General features: G+C 42.7%; 1 protein-coding gene across 1 annotated transcript in view; it reads left to right on the plus strand.

The window, feature by feature from the left end:
• The first annotated feature begins 17,001 nt into the window (after positions 1 to 17,001).
• TMEM135 (transmembrane protein 135) overlaps positions 17,002 to 19,384 on the plus strand; it is a 159,897-nt gene continuing 157,514 nt past the window's right edge. Inside the window, exon 1 of the mRNA XM_038152078.1 lies at positions 17,002 to 17,294. Within this exon, the coding sequence (XP_038008006.1) occupies positions 17,154 to 17,294 (141 nt within the window). The 5' untranslated portion in view covers positions 17,002 to 17,153. The remainder of the gene's footprint in view (positions 17,295 to 19,384) is intronic.

Genomic DNA, 19,384 nt, shown 5'->3' on the forward strand with positions numbered 1-19,384 from the left:
GGCTAGAGAGAGAATCATGGTGACCTTAAAAACTATGCATCTTTGTCTCAGTATATAAACCCCTTTTTCATCTGCCATCTCCTGCTGCAGTTAGGTGATGAAGCAGAGTTTGCTGCTACTAGAATAAGGCCTTTACCCAATTCCCATGAAATAAACCACCTACTACATATTCAGAAATTACAAAGCAAAGCCCTTTGAACCTAGTTCTTGGAATAAGTAAAACTACGGTGGACACAAGTGCCTTTGTGGAAGAAGAACTTCTCACCCCAAAAAAACTCCTACCACTATTGCCTCTCCTTTGAGAATACAAAATAAATATTAGAAAGTGCTACGCTGCTGTGTTTGCTTTGGAAAGTCTTTTAGATAATGGGAATTAGTTTTGAAAACAAGAGTGCTGTGAGAGGCAGTGACAAATCATATGAGAGGCTGGAGTTGGAAAAAATGGTAATTAACCTGCTTTGAACCTTCTGCATATAACAGTGATTCAATGTCACCATGATAAGCATGTAGATAACATTTTCTTTAAACAGATCAAAATAGGAAAACTCCTGGATAGTGGATTTATAGATTCTTGGATTACTGGGCAGTGTGAAACACTGGCCTGAATCTGGCACAGAAAAAGCTATATTCCTTCCTCAATTATTGATTGCCTGATTTGCAGCGTTTTGTTTTTTTTTATAAATTTGATTTTGAGAGTTCTTTAGTTAAAGGATCAGCAGGCACCCTTACAATTATTATTTGTTGTCACTGCCAATAATTACATTTGGTTTCTAGTCTGAGTTTTCTTCAGCTTCCAGACACTGACTTTTGTTCTATCTTTGCTGGACAGGTTGAGAAGTCATTATTGAGATTAACCCTGTAGGTAATGTCAGGCTGCGATTAGGTTACCTTTTGGTCTTTTTTAGTAATCAAAATATATTGAACTTCCTGAGTTTCTTATTGTACGGCGTTTTTCCCAATTCTTTAATCATACTTTTGATTTTAAAGGAGCAAGATTTTACCCTGCTGTTTAAATACCGCTTTCAGCCCAAACCATCCTTTACAGTAGAAATAGATGTGTCTGACTCAGTAGTTGAAGCACCCTTGGTCCCTTTAGAGTCAGCTAAAGTCAGGATAGACAGACACTTGCAGAAGCAGTTTACATAATAGGAATGACACTAATACAGAATCCTACTTATTATTATCTTGGTTTTAGTACTTCCCCCCCACATTTGTATGTATTTTTTTGCATATTAATTAATGCCAATGGCATATTTTTACACTAGGAAAATAAATAATGCTTACCATGATGTCTGAGTCTCCCACTGATTTGTAGGGCATCTAGGAAGGTTCATAACTCTTCCCTGAACATTTTCAATGCATCAACATTTGCCTGAACTCTAGTGGTAGAACATTCATTTCTCAGCTCAGCTTTCCCACTGGAGTGATACTCATGTCAAAAGCTCAGTCCTACAAGATGACCTTGCTTAGACCTCCAAGGACATGATCTCTTCCACTGCGTTGCAAGGACAGCCAGCACCGATGCCTTGCAGGCAAATTGGAGAAGGCTTGGGTATCCTGTTGGTTTCCTAAAAAAAAAAATGTGGATACCACATTAGGATGTGATTATTTTGACCAAACATAGATGTCAGCTTTTAGAGATGAATTTTGTTCTAGAAATGCTTCTCTCTCAGCTGACGGTAAAAGGAATGTAGGATGACCAGTCCAGAGGTAAAAACTCTCAAAGAGGTGCCCAGTGCCGGATGAGAACAATCCCTGCCTCCCAGCCAGACTCCTGGGAATTGCTGACAGAGAGTATTGACATTACCTTCCAGAAAGTACTTTTAAAGATCTTGTATACATGTCAAATAAACATATAAGGATTTTAAAATGTGTAGTTTCTAGAGCAGTTTTGGGATACTGAAATTTTAAGAATGACTTTATTATTTTTAGTTATCTCTATGATACAACTCATATGTATTTTTTCAATATACAACAAAAATGACTGTTGGACCTAGCTGTTACCTGTTTTGTTTACTGACAATTCTGCAACTTCTATCAAGTAACAGACTTCTACCATTAATGACTTTCTTTTAGTCTCAGTTTACATAAAACAATATTGTCTTTGAAAATCTGTCTATTAATTTTTTTTCTTTTGTATATTTTATCACATTCTTGTAATTCCTTTTGGATTTTTAGTCATTCAAATCAATGTTTCCTTCATAGTCTTTGACATTTATGCTTTCATTAAACTTAATTAACTTTATAATTTTATTAAATAATTAAAAGAAAAATTCCCATCTGAGTTCCAGTTGAATTTTTTAGTCATGACCTTCTTTCTCAAAATCAAGACCTAAATCAATCACCTGCTTTATTCAATGATGTCTTTGCAAGCATCAAGCAATAATTTTTAAATGGTTTCTAATTGCCATTCACAAGCTCAAAATAAGTTTTCTCCATTACTTTTGTACTTCATGAGGCTGACCCTTCTAAAGTAGGAAATACACATATTCACCTTCTTTGCACTTATCCATTGCATTATAATTTCAATTGTCCAGTAACAATCAGAAAGAAGTGGTATTGCCATGACACTTCCATTGAACATGGCTCTATGCAATCTCAGGAAAAAAACCCAGTGCAGTGAGCTGCATATGCATTTATGCATGTGTATATTTATAGATATGCAAATATATTTACACACACAAACATTTGGGGGTTTATAAATAAAGTACTCATAGAATCACAGAAACATTAAAGTTAGAGAAGATCATTAAGTGCAAGCATTAACCCAGCACTGCCAAGCTAAAACCACCACTAAACCACGTCCTTAAGTGCCACATTTACATGTTTTTCGAACACTTCCAGGAATGGTGATTCCATCACTTCCTTGAGCAGCCTGTTCCAGTGCTTGATCAACTCTTCAGTAAAGCAATTTTTCCTGCTATCTAATCTAAACCTCCCCTGGTGCAACTTGAGGCCATTTCCTTGTGTTCTGTTCACTGGGAGAAGAGACTGCCCCCCACGTGGCTTCAGGTAATTGTGGAGAGCCGATATAATACAGGTGACACCAGGGCACAAGGCGGTGCACATTGTGGCACTCATATTAAATGATGTTGAATCAATCAACACTGACCTCAGTGGGGCAGGACTTGTCGCAGACTTTAAAATAAAATGTGTATTGTGTGCAAATTTACCTGCCATAGTGCGCTGCAGAATCCTTCTGGGCCTGACCCAATGGGATTTGGCTCCTGATAGTCTCAGGATACTCTGTCTAAATTTCTACCCTTGGTGTCTCCACATGAGCCAGCTCTCTCTGCATAGGGAGACCCAGACAATATCAGCACTGTGTCTACAGCACAAGTCTCCTGACAGGCTGTGAATCTCTGTTTTCATGCAGTTATGACTGTAATTTCTTTAAAGTACTTTGGTGCAGCTAAGCTGTGACACAGATCCCATATCTAGATTCAGTGTAATTCCTTGCATGCCAATTTGGGTCAATAGTTGCTCCATGACCCTTAAAAGCCAATATTTGGTTTGCACAGAGACCTCAGAATTTTGTTTTATAGCATTGTAAACAGGAAATTTCAGTGCTACTTAATATGCATAATTTTGAGAAATCCTTTGTGTTTAGATAACATCAAAACATTGGACAATACAAGAGGATTTCTCAGATGATGGGTGGGGTTAGAAATCCAGGTGGCACAGAGGTATCACACACAGTGTTCCACGGGGAACAGGAAAAAAAAGCTGTCCATAAATCTCATAGGATGAAAGGTGCCTATATAAAGGCCACTTAGGTCACTTCATCTATGTGTTAGTATTCTTTTTTTTTCACACAGGTATTTCTCTTTTTAACTTTAAGAATAACTTCAATTAAAAAAAAATAAACGGTTTTCCAAAAACCTATTTCCTCATATACTGCAGACTGATATACCTCTCCAACCAGATTAGCAGAGCAGGCAAGGAGCTGAGAGGCAAAGTCACTCTCAGGATCTAGTGAGACAAAAACATTTTTACAATGGGCTTTTCATACTTTTCATACTTTTCATACTTCGCATTTATAAAATTTTGTGCTAAAATACAAATCCCATCCAAAAACCCTGCCCTCTTCCCTTGCCTGATTTTGGTAAACTTTTCAGGAAAGCTCTGCTGCAGAGATACAGCATGACCAGTTTCAAGGACATCTCTTCCCTTCAGGAAAATTAGTAGACTTTTTGCCATGGTGGAGGCAAAAATCATCACAAACTTTGGAATTAGTGTTTTTGTCTCTCAGAATGACTTTCAGTTTAATTTTGGCTTGAAAATGTTGACATTAGCCACATTGACCTCAGCCCAAAAGATTATTTTTTTCTGGAAATCGATGAACAGTTTTCTTAGAAAATTGTTCGGAGATCCTTTTTTTTTTTTTTTTTTTTTTTTTTTTTTAATGTTCAGATAAGTCCAAAACAGCCTGGATTTGTAGCTTCAGTTTTGGCATGTGCAGGGTACAATACTGAAGGAGGAATGCACTTTTTGTAGTATTTGAATAAATTTCATTTTGCAATAGCAAATTAGCCTGAAACCTTTGGAAATAATAGACCGATTGCTCATGTGGCATGATTTAGCCGTGGTAGAAAATGACAGGCTGAGTTCTCCCTCCCTGAGAGGTCATGAGTCTTGCTTTATAAATAAGGCTTAGTTTCCTTTTTGCAGAGTCATCTTTCCCACTAAACCTTTCTGCATCCTGTTTTGCTTTAATTCTATGGCAGCATCAGAGGTTATTTCCTGTGTATTTGCTGTCCATAAGCAACATTGTACTTGGCTTTTGGTGTCATTTTGCACATTCTGTGAAGCAAATTTCAGTGGACCTGACTTAAGAAGGACTCTTTCTGCTTTATGTGAGACTTTGAGATAACTTACTTCTCTTAACTCACCCAGGTTGCACTCAGCCCTGGTCTTCACATCCAGTTGTCATCAACATCACACAAAACGTGCTTATGAACACAGGGGGACAGAATTTTTTTAAATCATCCTATGGTGCTTTCTCCTCAAATGCATTCACCAAAAAGTAAACACAAAGATTTCAAACATTTAAATTTGTTTACTTGTTACCAAATAAGTAAATATCAAGCTTTTGAGGATGGACATTAATGAATTAATCCATTATATTTTTTATCTTTGGAAATTGTATCAGGCTGAGATATAAATCCCTCAAAATACAAGCTGAGATGGTAGGTTTACTGTTATGCTTCAGCTGGTTTGCACTGCTCCAGTGATACCATGACGAGCTGGTTTAATCAATCTGTTATTGCAGGCTGAAAGCTGTTCTGTGTCATTGGAGCAGCACAGAGCTGTCAGGCGTGTGATGAATCTGGCCACAAATCTTAAAATGTACTATTTTTCCCCATTAAAAAGGCTATGTGAGCTGATATGCTGTGTTTAGTTACATAACAGCGAGTATTGACTTGCAGGGCACGGCTGGGGAAAAAACCCTTCTTTGTATTGTGTTAGGCAGGCAGTGGGGTCATTCTCCTGGGAAAGAAACTCGACATCTGCCAAGAGGTGAAGTTTGCTGCATGCACGTTGCTTTTGTAGTGCCTGTGAATACACAAAGGGGGAACTGGACACAGGGGGAAAACTGTCCTGGTGAGGATACGGGCTGCTGGCAGTGCTCTCTGGAGCCGCGTCACGCACCACTAACGTGGCTTCAAGTTATACACACCACTGCCTCCAGGTCCTCATGGAATCACAGAGAACTTTAAAATAAGCAACCATACTTGAGTCTTCCAGTTCTAGCTGGACTGCCCAGTTTACAGTGGCACCATTCTTCACTTTGTGGGCCATTTAAAACACAGTTACTGAGTGCTAATTATTTCCACATTCCTGTCTCCACTGCAATTCTTTTATTTTTTTCTAACTTTCAAAAATTTTTTAATTTATTTGTGTTTTTTTTTTCTCTTTAAATGATTACAGAATGCATTCAGCTTGAGACCTGTGTAATTATTTCATTTAAGGAGATGAGTTTTTGTTAATATATTTATACACCCAGCATGCATGTAATCACAAAAGATATCCGCTTTATTCTACTTTCTCTTCCAGGATAGATTGTTCCCCTTTCTCACACAGACAGACCTGCTCTTCCATTAACCATTTGTATATGACATTCATAGCTTTTCTTTTTCTTTACCTGTTCCTATACATTTAAAGCAGTGCTGCATTCACAGGAAGACAAATATATAAATGTCATACCAGACAGTGAGAAGGACTGGTTTGGCAAGTCTTTGGCAAACAGGTTTCCTAATTTCTATCCAAGCTGGCAAATTAATCATATGGATTACTGTTACACAAACCAATGGACTTTCAAATTAGTCTGAGCATAAATGATGCTGTTCTGTCTTGTGCAGAAGGCTTTGATGCCATTCCACATTTGCCTTATGTTCCTTGCATGCATACAGGTGATTACGTGGAGTGCAGCCTAACTTACACTTTGTACATATATTGTCTTCTTCTGACTCCCTGGCAGGGCAGGGTAGGTCCAGATACTAATTGTTAGAAAACGAACAAAATAAAATAAATAGTGCTGTGATGACAAGGAGGGGTGGTGTGACCACAAAAGGAAACAGATCAGCTTAGTTTGGCTTCAACCGTGAGGGAACCGCACCCTTATTCTTTTATGCTGTGCTGATCACGGTGGTATTTTTGCACTGTACTGAGGTTTTGTTATCAATGGAACTAGTGCTGAATTTTATTTTATTATTTCTGGATCTGGAATTTGAGTATGTACTGATCTTTCATTCTTGGCCAGTGTAATTTATATTTGGAGGCTGACAATTCATCTATTTCCCCACAGACTCATACATTAACTTAGAAAATAATGAGAGTTTATGTGAATTCCGTTTTTCTCAGGCATTTTTATTCCTGGGAGAGACTTCCATGGGGCAAATTACCATGAAAACTAGATTACCATGATATTTCAGTTCCTTACAGTAGAAGTTCATATCTTTCAGTACTGTTGACACTGTACACACATCCTTGGGGAGTTATGACAAATATAAAAAGAAAACTCCTAAAACTGTGCATAAGAAACATAAGAAAACTGACATCTAACCTAAATAGTCCCCAAGTAAAACTAGAGCAAATTATTTCCCAAATATGAAAATTTTAGGCCACAACTGGGCATGATGCTGTATTGAGAGGCAAGATTATTATTAAATTTTTGACATTAAACCACTTCACATATATGAAGAAATTAGTTGAAAAGAACACCAACACACAAACAAACCCCTTTGCTCTCATCATATGGGGCAAAGCAGTGAAGAACCAGGTACCAAATTTAGACAAAAGCCACTCTTCCAGTGCAGCTGGTTCCTGAGGCTGGGGTGGAGTGACCCCTCCATGTTTTAATCCTGGAGGAAAGGCTCTCAAAGGCTCTCTCTGCCACCATGCCAAGATGACTGCTGGGGAAGGGAACCACTGCCAAGGTCAGTGACCCTCTCTGTCCTGCCCCAAACCTGCCTCTCCTTCCTGCGCACCTGGTGTAGGGAAATAATTTTGATAAGTTTTAAGGGTGCTAGGTTTGTCTCCATTAATACCATGCGGGAAAGGCAGACAGAGAAGGTAATTGAGAGTCCAGTTCAGATCTAAGGTGGCTGCACTGGAGATGCTTCACTCTCCCTTGACTACCAAAGGAGCTCAGGATGTGTATCTAATTCCTTAGCTCCTTCAGGCAGCTGGGGAAAGGTGAGAGGAACTAACATAGGCTCAAATTAAATAGGGGAATGAGGATTAAGGAAGAATTTATATATGAACCCTTAGGCAAGAGTGCATGACTGTAGGGTAAATATTCTTCAGCCTGACTAGAGGATCATTTTAACATCTTTATTGTAAGACTTGCACATAAAATGTTATACCACGCCCCTCCAGACTTTGAGTTATGAAAGGATGAATTGGGTGCTAAGAACATGATTTCTGTAAGTAAATAGCCAGCATTTCCAGAGATCATTTTTTTAAGTAGACTCAAGGGAAAAGAAGATTTCAAAAATCCCTTTTTCAACTTTTTCCTTCTGGAAAGTTGTATTGGTAAGAGATGAATTTACTTTCTTCAGCTAAACCAAACTTAGATGCAGAATGTTAAATCACATTTGTTTTGTGACAATGAATGCCTGTAAACTCATAGATCTCTTTTTTTGGATCATCAGTAATTATAACTCCTTCATACATTGGTAAAAGCTGCATACTCTTTTAAACTGGGCTATTTAGCCAACTTAAAATTTTCACTTCATCATCTGAAAATATGCTTTTCTGTGCTATTTTTACATTTTTCTCTCCAAGTAGAGATGGATGCAGTTCAGTGGGTGTGGGAGTGCCAGGAGGAGGTATAATTTCTTGCATACATTATGATTTCCCATGTCAAGTTTGCTTAAGTCCTTCTATGAGGGAACTTGAACTATATAATTTGGGTTAATCCTTTTTTTGGCATTGTGACAGAATGTGGACATTTGTGGACATCAGGTCATTAACCACCCTTACTACCTTCTTTTTAGGGGCAGTATGCTCTCCCAGCCAGGGCTGTATCGATTCCCTCCTGGGCTTTTGACTGAAGAGATCTGTATAAAACATTAACATTACATTTCTTGTCCAAAAAAAGAGCAAAGTAAATTCCTCTATTTTCTATAAATAGGATAAAGAAGGAAGGTGCTTTTCTGGTGTGGGAATGGAATGTAAAATGATACCATGTCTGACCAGTTAACTCATCTCTATGCACAGGCATTTGCACAGGCATACTGAATTCTAGCCAATGCAGTGAGCTTTCTGCTCTCTATCTTCAGAGTCTTCCAGTGCTAAAACCCACTATAAAAATATCAAGAGAAGCCTTCCAACAGTGACATATATCAGGCTGCAAAATCACTTCTCCCAGGGAGTGATGAAAGTCCTATCATTGATGTTGCGAACACTAGTAATTATTAACACACGATGTGCACAAATCTGGACATTAAATGATCTGCAAGACATGCCTCCAAGATGCCTCTGCCACACAGGGCCATGGATAGAGTTTTGGGCCTAGGGCCCAGAGAGCAAACCTCTTCTTAATAAAGAATTTACAGTCAAGTTCATCTCTTCTAGCTGGGTCTGCAGATACTATGTAACCCCCAGAGCATTTGCTTACAACTGGAAAAAACACTGGAAAATACTGTCTGGAAGACAATACAGGTAGGGCCACAGAAATGACCTATTACTTTACAAGGAGAATTTTTTCAGAAACACAAAAGTTAGGTGTTCAACCTGCACTGAAATCCAACGAAACCTGAACATCTAACTCCACAGGGTTTTTGAAAATACTGACCCCAAGATGTTAGGTCTTTCTCTTGGCCATGCCAGGGTTAGCATGCAGGAGGTCTCTGCAGGAGATGTCTGTGAATGAGATCAGAACTCAACCATGAAACATTGACAAAATCATCCGGTGCACACAGAGCTGTTCTCAGTGATGAGTATTTAACTTCATTATTTCTGTGTTTATTACATTTTTTCCCCTTGCGTTGTTTCTGCTTTATCGGCAGTTTTTATTTTGATTTGTATTTTATTATAATTTACTTTGCTAGTTCTCAGTCTATTTACAGAGAACAAAAGAATGTAAAACAGTAGAATAATAGTGTTTATTTTCACAAGTTTGGACTGATCAAATAACTCATAAGTCCCAAAGTGGAACCATGCTCGAGGTGGGTTAGGTCATCTCAAGTGTGGGGAAACAAACAGAAATATCCTATTCTTTGCTATTGTTTATTGTATTTATGCCGCTTGAGAGTTTTAACAATACCACATATATAAAACATTTGTTCTTGCTTTCTGCATTATTCAGAATTTTCTCAAGGCCCTTTGGTGCTTTTTTTCCCTGTGATGTTGCCGTGCTTTAGTGACTTTCTCAACGAATTGAGCAGAAAAGTTAGAAATGGCTTCTAGGAATGAGCCAGAGGTGCTGAAAAGAAGGTTTTGTCCTCTGAATGCTTCTATGTTTGAAAAATGTTGAGAGTTTTAACTAGTTTGCTTCAATTTATTTCCTTGATTCTTGTTCATATGCACTGACAAACCTTGGTCTAGCAGAGAGGAACCAACCAACCAAGGGTCTGATGTTGCAGTCCCATCAAATCCACAATCGTTTTTTACAGTGCTTTGATTTTTGACAGGAGGTCCAAATGTGGATGTCTAAAGCTACATCTGTGCACCTAAAGACAGTATTTCAAAATCTAATAGTAATCATGGGTGTGCTGTTTCTTTGATTTGCAATTTAAAGCACTTTCAAGACAGCTTGCAGCAAAGTTGGAAAATAAAGGCAAAGGGAGCAGCTTGCCTCGAAGTCTCCTCTGAGCCACTCACTCTGCTCGCAGCTTTGGATATCCACAGTCCTGTTGAAGGACAATGTAGTTTATTAAGCCAGGATAACATAAAATCACTGCCTATTCGGAAATATAAACGTGAAAATGAAGTAGTTCAGCAGCTGCTACTTTGGCTGTTGAATTCTACTGCTGTGACATCCAAGTGCTGGCAGCATGAGTGATCAGAATCCTGAGGCTATTTCAACATAAGCATTTGACAGCTACATAGCTGAAATTTACTGTTCATTATTCTTCTGGAAAAAAAAGAAAATCAGGCTTAAATTGAAAGTATTTTCAAAAGTGCTGAGTTCTTAGAAGCTATCATTAATTTCCGAAGGAGCTTTTGGATGCTCAGTTGTTTTAGAATAACTACATTTCTGTCTGTGGCCTCAGCAGCCCAACTTGATGGACAGACAGTTTTATTACAGAAGCTTTAAGCACATTAGAAACTCCAAAAGAAAAAAAAGGCACCTTCTAAGTGTTTTCTTAAGGTCATGACTGAAAAATGCTTGTGTTGGAAGAATAAATAAAATCTTAATAATGACCTCAAAAAAGTTGGGAATGGCAAACAAAAGGTTTTGTTTGAGGATGTCATCATTCACTCCTGTCTCCTTTTTCTCTCCTATTTCCTGAAAGATCCTTGGCATTGACACTGCTGAATAACAGCCCAACACTCACTGCTGCTCCTACAGGCAAATGACAATGGCTGGCTGGTATCTATCCTATTTAGGGCCAGACCTCTCTATCTCAGATATCATTCAAAAGACCCCAAAAAAGTGCCAGAGAGTGAATTAGCTACCAGGTGCCGCAGAAAATGGAGGTGCAGAGCTCTACTTCAGTACTTGGAGCTCTTTAGGAGTGGAGACCCATCAGATGCTGCCCCTGAGCTCCCTGTGTGCAGCAGCGTGGAATCCCAGCTGCTCCCACCCTTCCCACTCATGGTCTTGGAAAGGTGATTATCACCTGCATGTTTGAAGGCTGCTGCCCCCACCTGGTAGGAAGAAATGGAGGACGTCGAAGCTAAGTGGGACAGGTCTTACCTGACGGCTCAATTTGGTGAACAACAAGATAAGAGGATGGCAGAGGAAGGACATGAACTGCAGAGACAACACTGTGACTGTAGACCACAGGCAGCCATACCTTTTGATAGCACCAGAAAAGATTTAGGTCTGTTTGGGTGGTGTAAAGCTGTGTTGTAGTGGTTCCAGTCAAACAAAGGTAGGGGACTAGGCAAGGGAGTCTCAAGCACAGGAGCACGCTGAAGTACCCACATGATGCAAGACTGATTTTTGCATTCTTTCCAGGGCTATAGAAAGCACTCTCCTGGAAAGCAGGAGAGCAGTGAAGAAGCAGCAGGGTCACAGTTGGTCTTTCGGGCTGCTCCTGGGATGGTGCGTCCACATGCACTGCCTCTCATTCCTTCTGTAGTGAAAGCAGTGGCTTAATTTAGCCTTTAATGACCAATTCTGTCACCTGATTTAGAAAGAAGAAATCACTGTCCCCAGGAACAGCAACACCATAGTCTAAATATGGTTGAAGTACAATTCAACTGATGCCAGTAGCATGAATATGGCTCAGTGCGTCATCTCTTGGTTTGGCCCACAGAGTCAGTGTGGTGAATGTTATGATTTTGTTTTCTTAGTATAATCCTTGGTACCTCTGTAAGAAAGACTGCAACATTTAGATCTGGAAAAAAAAATCTGTATTTGTATAAACATGGGGATATTACTGTGTATATTAAAGGGTTCACAGGGTATTATCCCACAGTCCATCCCATATTTAGTTTGGACATTACTACATTTTGGAAAATGGGAAAACTTCCAGATAATTCCTTTACCTTGAAATATCAGCAAACATAAGGGTATTTTGAGCTTATCCCCGCTAAAAAAATGAACTAGTAGCATTCATGGTTGCAAGCCAGAAGAGAATCTCTCTTCAAATAATGCAGAATGGGTAAGTTAAAAGCATAAGTAGTTTCAGGCGCAAGGGTGAAAAGTAGTTCTTAAAGGGCCCTTTTTTTCTTGGAGGAAAGTAAATCCACTTAATTAATGGCCATTCACTCCCATTCAATACAGCCATTTCATGCATTAGTGATGTATGTTACAAGATAGTGGTTTGTTTCTAAAGAAACTAATAATATATTGTACCCACCGCTTCTCCTGGATTTTGAGAAGGAACGGAGATTGGAGCACATCTCCACGTTTCTATGCAGTTTACTGAGGGAAGTAGATATCTGCATGTACACATTGTCACCACTGACCTGAGGAGAAAAATGAATTTAATCCCTAGCTTTTTTAGCCGCAGAATACTTTTCAGTCTGGGTTTCATAAACTTTATGATGGAAGCATGAGACAATTGCACAGATGGCAGGAGAACAAGCTGAGGGATAACAACAATGAGAGTGGAAGAATGGGAAAAGCAGGGAAAAAACTGCGTGGAAAGAAAAAAAAAAACAACAAAAACCCTACTGGTGGAAAGAGCAGTTCTTATCAGATAAGAGAAGTTACTTCCAGAACGGAAATGCAGGCACTAAGAACAGCATGAGTAGCAGGGAAAAGTTGGATCCCTTGTCCCAAGGGAGAAAACAAACAGCAAAAAAACCCCAAAGCACACAAGCTGGAAAGCAACAAGAGGGAATGGAGAGGGCAAAGCATAACATTTCTTCCAAGTTAAAATGCTTCCAGATTGTTCTAATACTTAAAAATATTTAGAAAGAAGATTTACCAGATCCCAATGCATTTGGAAGGCAGAGCCTCCTGAAATGTCAAGTCCCCTGGCTGGCTTTTTTCATCAGTTTATTTTTTTCTGCCTGATTTTGTTCTAATTGATTAAATGCTCTGCCTTGGATTCCCAGCTAGGCCACTTTCTAATGCTGATAACTGCTCAGTGTGAAGGCAAGAGAAAAATCTTCACACCTCCAGTTACTCTCATGGGATGAGATGTGTAATTTATTGGTAGATACCAGACTTAGCAGATACTGACAATAGCAACAGAGAATGTTCCAAACTGTGAGACCCACTAAGACGTGGAAAGGAAGGGACTACTTTTCTTCATTCAGCAATTGCTACCCAAGCCATCTGCCTCCCTAATATAATCAGATATCATCTGCATGGGTAAACTAAAGGATTGCAGTGCTGTCCATCAGTTAAGGTACCTTCCTAAAGAGTGAGTCTGGCCGGGGACTTGTACTGAAAGCTGCAGTTTGTTAACATGGGCAACAGGAACAGAGTCCCAATGCAGTGAGGTGCTCCCATATCGTTCCCTTCTGTGACACAAGGCGCGGAGCCGGGGACATCATTGCTGTGTCCTAGTCTAATGAGGCTCATATTTTTGTCACCCTACACACACTGATGCATTTGACTCTGCTACATCAACAAGGACCAGGGACCAAGCTGAGCAGTCTCAACTCCCCCACCATTCATGTTGCTTAGCAATTAGCTCTCTCCCTGGCTTTGGTTTCGGTACTTCTCTGGGTAGTTCTCTCCAAGGCACCTGGATACTACAAGGCAAGCTCTGAAACGTGTGTGCCACATCAGTTGGCTTCATGCCACAGGATTCGCCACCAGTGTTTGTTTAAGCAACATTATGGACACACCCTGCTATTCCCACTATAGAGCCTTGTTCATGCAAAAAGGAGCATTCCTGAAAACACTAGGTACCTATGGGGCAAAAGTAAAGGTCTTCAATGTTTTATTTTAATTCATGAGATTCCATCCTTTTCTGAGACTTTTTCGTCCGTATTCCAATCAAGGGTAGGTTTTCCAGCACAGAGTAGCCTGGGGTGGCATCCAGTGCCAGTTGGGCCATCAGCAGTATTCCCATGTAGCTTCACCCCCAGGGCTTCTTCTCAGAGTATTGCAACCCCATGGAAAAGAGCCTGTAGCAAGGTCAGGACTGTGCTGCTTTCTTTATCAGTGCATCATCAGAGCCTTCCTCAGCTGACCCAACAGGAGACATGTAAAAACCTTCAGTTCTGAGCAGGCAACTCTCCAGCCTGATCAGGGGTGCTGCACAAACGAACAAAGTATCTTGCTGGATCTTGCTCTGCCAATTTTGCTTAACTTGAGCTGGACAAGTGGTCCCAAAATTAGGACTGTCTGCAAAAACATGTGTCAGAGGTGAAATAATCAGTTTGTGCAATTACTATTGTATGTGTAATTGTAGCTCTCTGCCTACAAACACAAGGCAGCAAGCAAGCCTTAAGCCCAGAATATTATCAAAGCCAAAACATGCAAGCAAAGCGAGCCAGAATCCATAACTTAGGCAATAATTGCCTTTTCTGCCCACAAGCTGTGTTTCACAGAGGACTACAAAAACTGCAAGCAAGGCACTAGGTCCAAGCCAAAGTCCAGACAGCACTGCAGCAGGTTATATTGCCAAGGCTGCTTCCCTGCGAGGTTCAGCACACAGCCATATTCACTCCCTGAGGCTGCCATACAGCCACAGCTGCAGGAGAGCTGTACCCCAGCACGAAAGCTGAATTTTTAAAAAAAGTTATCTCTAGGGCCTTCTACTAGATTTTAAATACAAACTGTCATAGACAGAGTTCTACCTGAAGAGAGTTGGCTGGTCAGATATGCTGACTGAAATAACATAATTGAACTATTTAGGCCAAAGCTCTCCTACTGCAGATTTGTAGTGAGTCTGCAAATAGTCTCTCAGTGGCCCCAAGTTCTGTGAACCATCCAACCTACCCATCTCTGGGCTGCTAAAATTTAAATGCAAATATGTTCTTGCACCCACAGCAAGCTCCTTTGGAAGAACAGTAAAAGAGTTTGCAAAATCAGTGACAAATTGGTTCTATCTTTTTGTGAGTAGTGTAGGATGGTCTCAAGTCTGATCAATGAGGTGAACTCTTCAACAGTTCTGTTTGGAGCCAGGTTGTAAGAGCATGGAATTTTCCTGCTGTGGATTTGTTCTAAGTCTGCATTTCACTGCAGGTTACTTTGCAGATCCTTCCTGGACTTCAGGATTTATGTCCCACCTAGCTCTTGAAACAATCTCTTCTTGACTCGACCTCAATACAAGACATACTGTGTGTACATGCTTCATCAGGACAGAGTGTTTGTGGAGTGTTATTTAACAGACACAAATAAAATCCTCAGGTCCGGATACACACTGCCCCTTTAGTCCCTAAATTAGCAAAATTTAAAGCTGGATCCAGATGCCAGTTTTGCAACTGAGCTTTAACTGTGTCATCAGTCATTGCCTCCACGATTTTGTAAAATCTCCACCATGTCCAAAGGTGATTAGAGGATTGAGACATCTTTCGTACGAAGAAAGGCTGAGGGACCTGGGGCTCTTTCACCTGGAGAAAACGGAGAGGGGACCTCACCAATGTCTATCAGGATCTGAAGGAAGGGTGTCAAGAGAGCTGTACCCCAGCCAGGCTTTTCTTGGTAGTGCCAAGCAAGAGGACATGAGGCAATGGGCAGAAACTGATGCACAGGAAATTCCACCTGAACATGAGGAAGAACTTCTTTACTGTGTAGGTGACCAAGCATTGGAGAAGGCTGCCCAGAGAGGTTGTGGAGTCTCCCTCACTTTCGAGACAGCCAAAAGTTGCCTGGAAACAATCCTGAGTGATGTGCTTCAGGGGATGCTGCTTAAGGAGGGAGCTTGGACGAGATGACCTCCAGCGGTCCCTTTAAACCTCAGTTAATTTTCTCCCTGGCTGACCATCCTGCTCACTGCTGCGGCGCTGGGAGCCGCTCCCTACCCTCGCCCACTGCGGAGGGGACGGGACACAGGGGACACGCGGGACATTGTGCGTGTGTGTGTGTGTGTGTGTGTGTGTGTGTGTGAGCATGTGTGCGTATTTTTCACTTTTCTGGTATCACTGTGCTCATAATTAAAGCGGTTCTTTTTAGGAAGACTCTGTTCTTCATACACACTTCTGCACGTGGACTCACGCACAGGCCAATCTACTTCCCGGGAAGTTTACAAAACTCTCCAGCCAGCCAGCAAACACTCTACCCACAGGAGACAGACTTTTAAGTGTGTGAGGAGGCCACGCCAATTAAGACAGGAAACAGTGTTTGACATTATCCAGGGGCTCACGAGAAGCGGGATGACACGAAAACCAGAAGAAACAGGGCTGCACGGGTGGAGCGAGCTGAAGGAGATGCCGCTGCCGTCACAGGCGGCGAGCAAACTGCGACATGACCTTTAATTCCGAGCGGCTCAGAGGGGACTCCTCGCCCTACGCTGAAGCCTCCTCTCAGCACCACGATGAGAATCAGCCGAGTCGTGCGAGCGTCTCTCGCCGCAGTCATCACAAAATCCGTACGGCTGCGATTCTGACCACAACAAGTACAGAGACATAGCTTCGTACAGGCACATAAGTGCCCGTGCCGCCACGGGTGTGTGACAGGACGCGGGACGCACACAGGACACACGAAGGGGACGCATGCGGGACACAGGGGACACATTCGGGACGGGCGCGGAACACGCAGACGGGACACCCAAGGGCACGGGGGACAAACACGGGACATGCACACGGAGGACGCACACCCGGGTGACACACACGGGGACACGCGCGCCCTCAGCGTCGCCCCGCGCCGCCGGCCCCCCCCTTCCCCCGCCCCGCGGCTCGCGCCACCCCCGGCCCCGGCCGCTCCCCGGCGGCCGCGGATTGGCTGCGGGCCTCACGCGAGCGGCGCGCGCGCGGGGCGGGGGGCGTGGGAAGAGCGGCTGTGCCCGCGAGTAACCCCGGCGCGCGCAGCGCCCCGCGCGACCTGTTCCCCCGGCACCGGCGGTGACGCGGCGGCCGCGCGCGCCCCGCGCCCCCTCCCGTCCCCTCCCCTCCGCGCGCGCGCTGCAAAGATGGCGGCGCTGAGCAAGTCCATCCCCCACAACTGCTACGAGATCGGGCACACCTGGCACCCGAAGTGCTCCTGGGCCGTGCTGCACGTCACCCAGAGCGCCCTGGCAGAGTCCCTCCGCATCTACAGCACCCTCTACCTGGTGGGTGTGTGTGGGCGGCAGCCCGGCCTAAGGGGGGGGGCCTGGCCTGAGACGACAAGGGCAGGAGGGGAATCAGAGGGGGGGAGACTGGCCTTGGTTTTGGGTGGATACCAGGGCTCAAGGGGGAGCCTGGTCTGGAGTGGAAGGGGGCTATAAAGGACGTGGTGGGAGCTTGGCCTGAGCGGAGGGGGAAGGGCTTAGGGGTGTTTTTGGGGAGGGCACAAGCGGTGCCATGGCGAGGGGAGTCTGGCTTGGGGTGGCGGGGAAGGACATAAGGCATATTGAGGAAGGGAAGCTCGTCTGGGGTGGGGGGAGAGGGTTATGGTCGGAGGCAGAGGGTAGGAGACAAGTCAAGGGGCAGCCTGACCCTGGAGTGAAGGGAAAGAATCGCAAATACTATGGTTTGGTGTGGAGTCTGGTGCTGGGGAGGAGAGGGATGATGGTGAGGCTGTTTGGTGTAAGGGCTGGAGCGTGTTGTGGTTGGGAGAACCCGGTGTTTGAGAGGGGAAAGGCATGACAGGGAGAATTATGTTGAATCTGGGCCAAGTAGGGCAGAGGAGAGACATAGGGGGTGATGGCATCTGGAGACATAACATACTGTGAGAGGATTGGTGCGGGTGGGTAGAGGGGCATGGGCACATGCCTGAACATCATATTCTTGTCATCTTCCAATACCTGTGATACCCGAATGAAAAGCCTTAGTGTTTGCCTGGGAGGCTAGCATTGTGTCTTTGGCAGTAGCAAGGGTAATGCACGTGTGTTGGTGACACCTTCGTAATCAGTGCTTTAAGATCAAGGAGATTCCATTGCATAATGAAGCGCGACTGAAAAAATTTATGAGCGCTAAAGGAGTCAGACTATTCAGAGAGTATCCTACAGGTGAGGTGTCTTAGTGTGAGTGTGCAATTAGACTAGGTTATATCACCTCAGTTGCAGCTGGCACATTTCCAGCAAATTAGGGTGTAGATAGCTGGGATGTGTTTGCATCACCTGTGTAAACATACCCTGGAAGCCAATCTAAGTTGGAATCGCTGCAGGTGAGTGCATCTGTCCCCACCTCCCTGCTTCTCCCGTAGTGGTACCCGGGAAATGAGGAGTGAGCTGGCCACCGAGCTGCCCCCAAGCTAACTGGACAGAAAGAAGCACAAGACATTGAGTCTGCACCAGTGCTGGTGCAGCAAAATTATTGAGCCATGTAATAAAGAGAAGGAAAGGACTGGGACAGCAGCATCCTGACACAATTCAGTTAAGCTCCCATTGAAGGGTTTTTGAGTGAAAATTGTGATGACATCCATTTATAGGGTCAAACAGTAACCGGTAGCAGTGTGAACCTGAGGAGTTGGTGTGTCTGACAGTGAACATTTTCACTGTGAACTGCCACAGACGGGAGTGGCAGCTATTGGTGCGAGCGTACAGTATACATGATACAGAGCTGTATCATGAAACTAATACAGAGAACATTCTCTCTTCTCCTCTTCCTTTAACCACTACTGTTTTCTTTGGATCTGTTTTCTATCTAGTTTGCTCTGTAGGAGCATAAATACTTGTACCAGCAGAGCATGGTTCTGAAGTGAGCCATGAGAGGTGTAGTGGTGAATCTTTCAGGTCTGGCTAAATATAAAGCAGTTTAAACAGTTCTGTAATTAAATCAAAAATCCCCAACAGCCAAACCTGGTCAAGAGATTTCCTGCTCATAGCTCTGTTATGGTTCACTCATTTGTGCAGTCTTGGAAACTAAACTCCGTTTAGTTTCTATTAGGTTTTTGTTGATAGTGTTTAACTTGACCTGCCAGAATAATCTAAAGCTGAGCTGCTGTCAGATCCTGTCTAAAGAGAGAGGAAGCACTTAGCAGTCTCTGCTCCCAGACACATAACTGTACTTTTTCTTTGTGTGATTGTGGACCTCATCTCTCCATGAGGTAACCCAGAGGAAGTTACTTACCCTGCTTTTAGCTGGGGTCATTTTCAGATGCAGTAATGAATTGAATTGGATTATTGAACAGGATTTGATGAGCACAGAACCAGTGTAAGGTAAAGAGGAAAAGTGTGCCATGTGGGCTACAGAGTAGGAAGCAGAAGCTTTGCAAGTT

Source organism: Motacilla alba, chromosome 1 (genome assembly GCF_015832195.1).
Source record: "Motacilla alba alba isolate MOTALB_02 chromosome 1, Motacilla_alba_V1.0_pri, whole genome shotgun sequence".
In the NCBI taxonomy this organism is placed as follows: domain Eukaryota; kingdom Metazoa; phylum Chordata; class Aves; order Passeriformes; family Motacillidae; genus Motacilla; species Motacilla alba.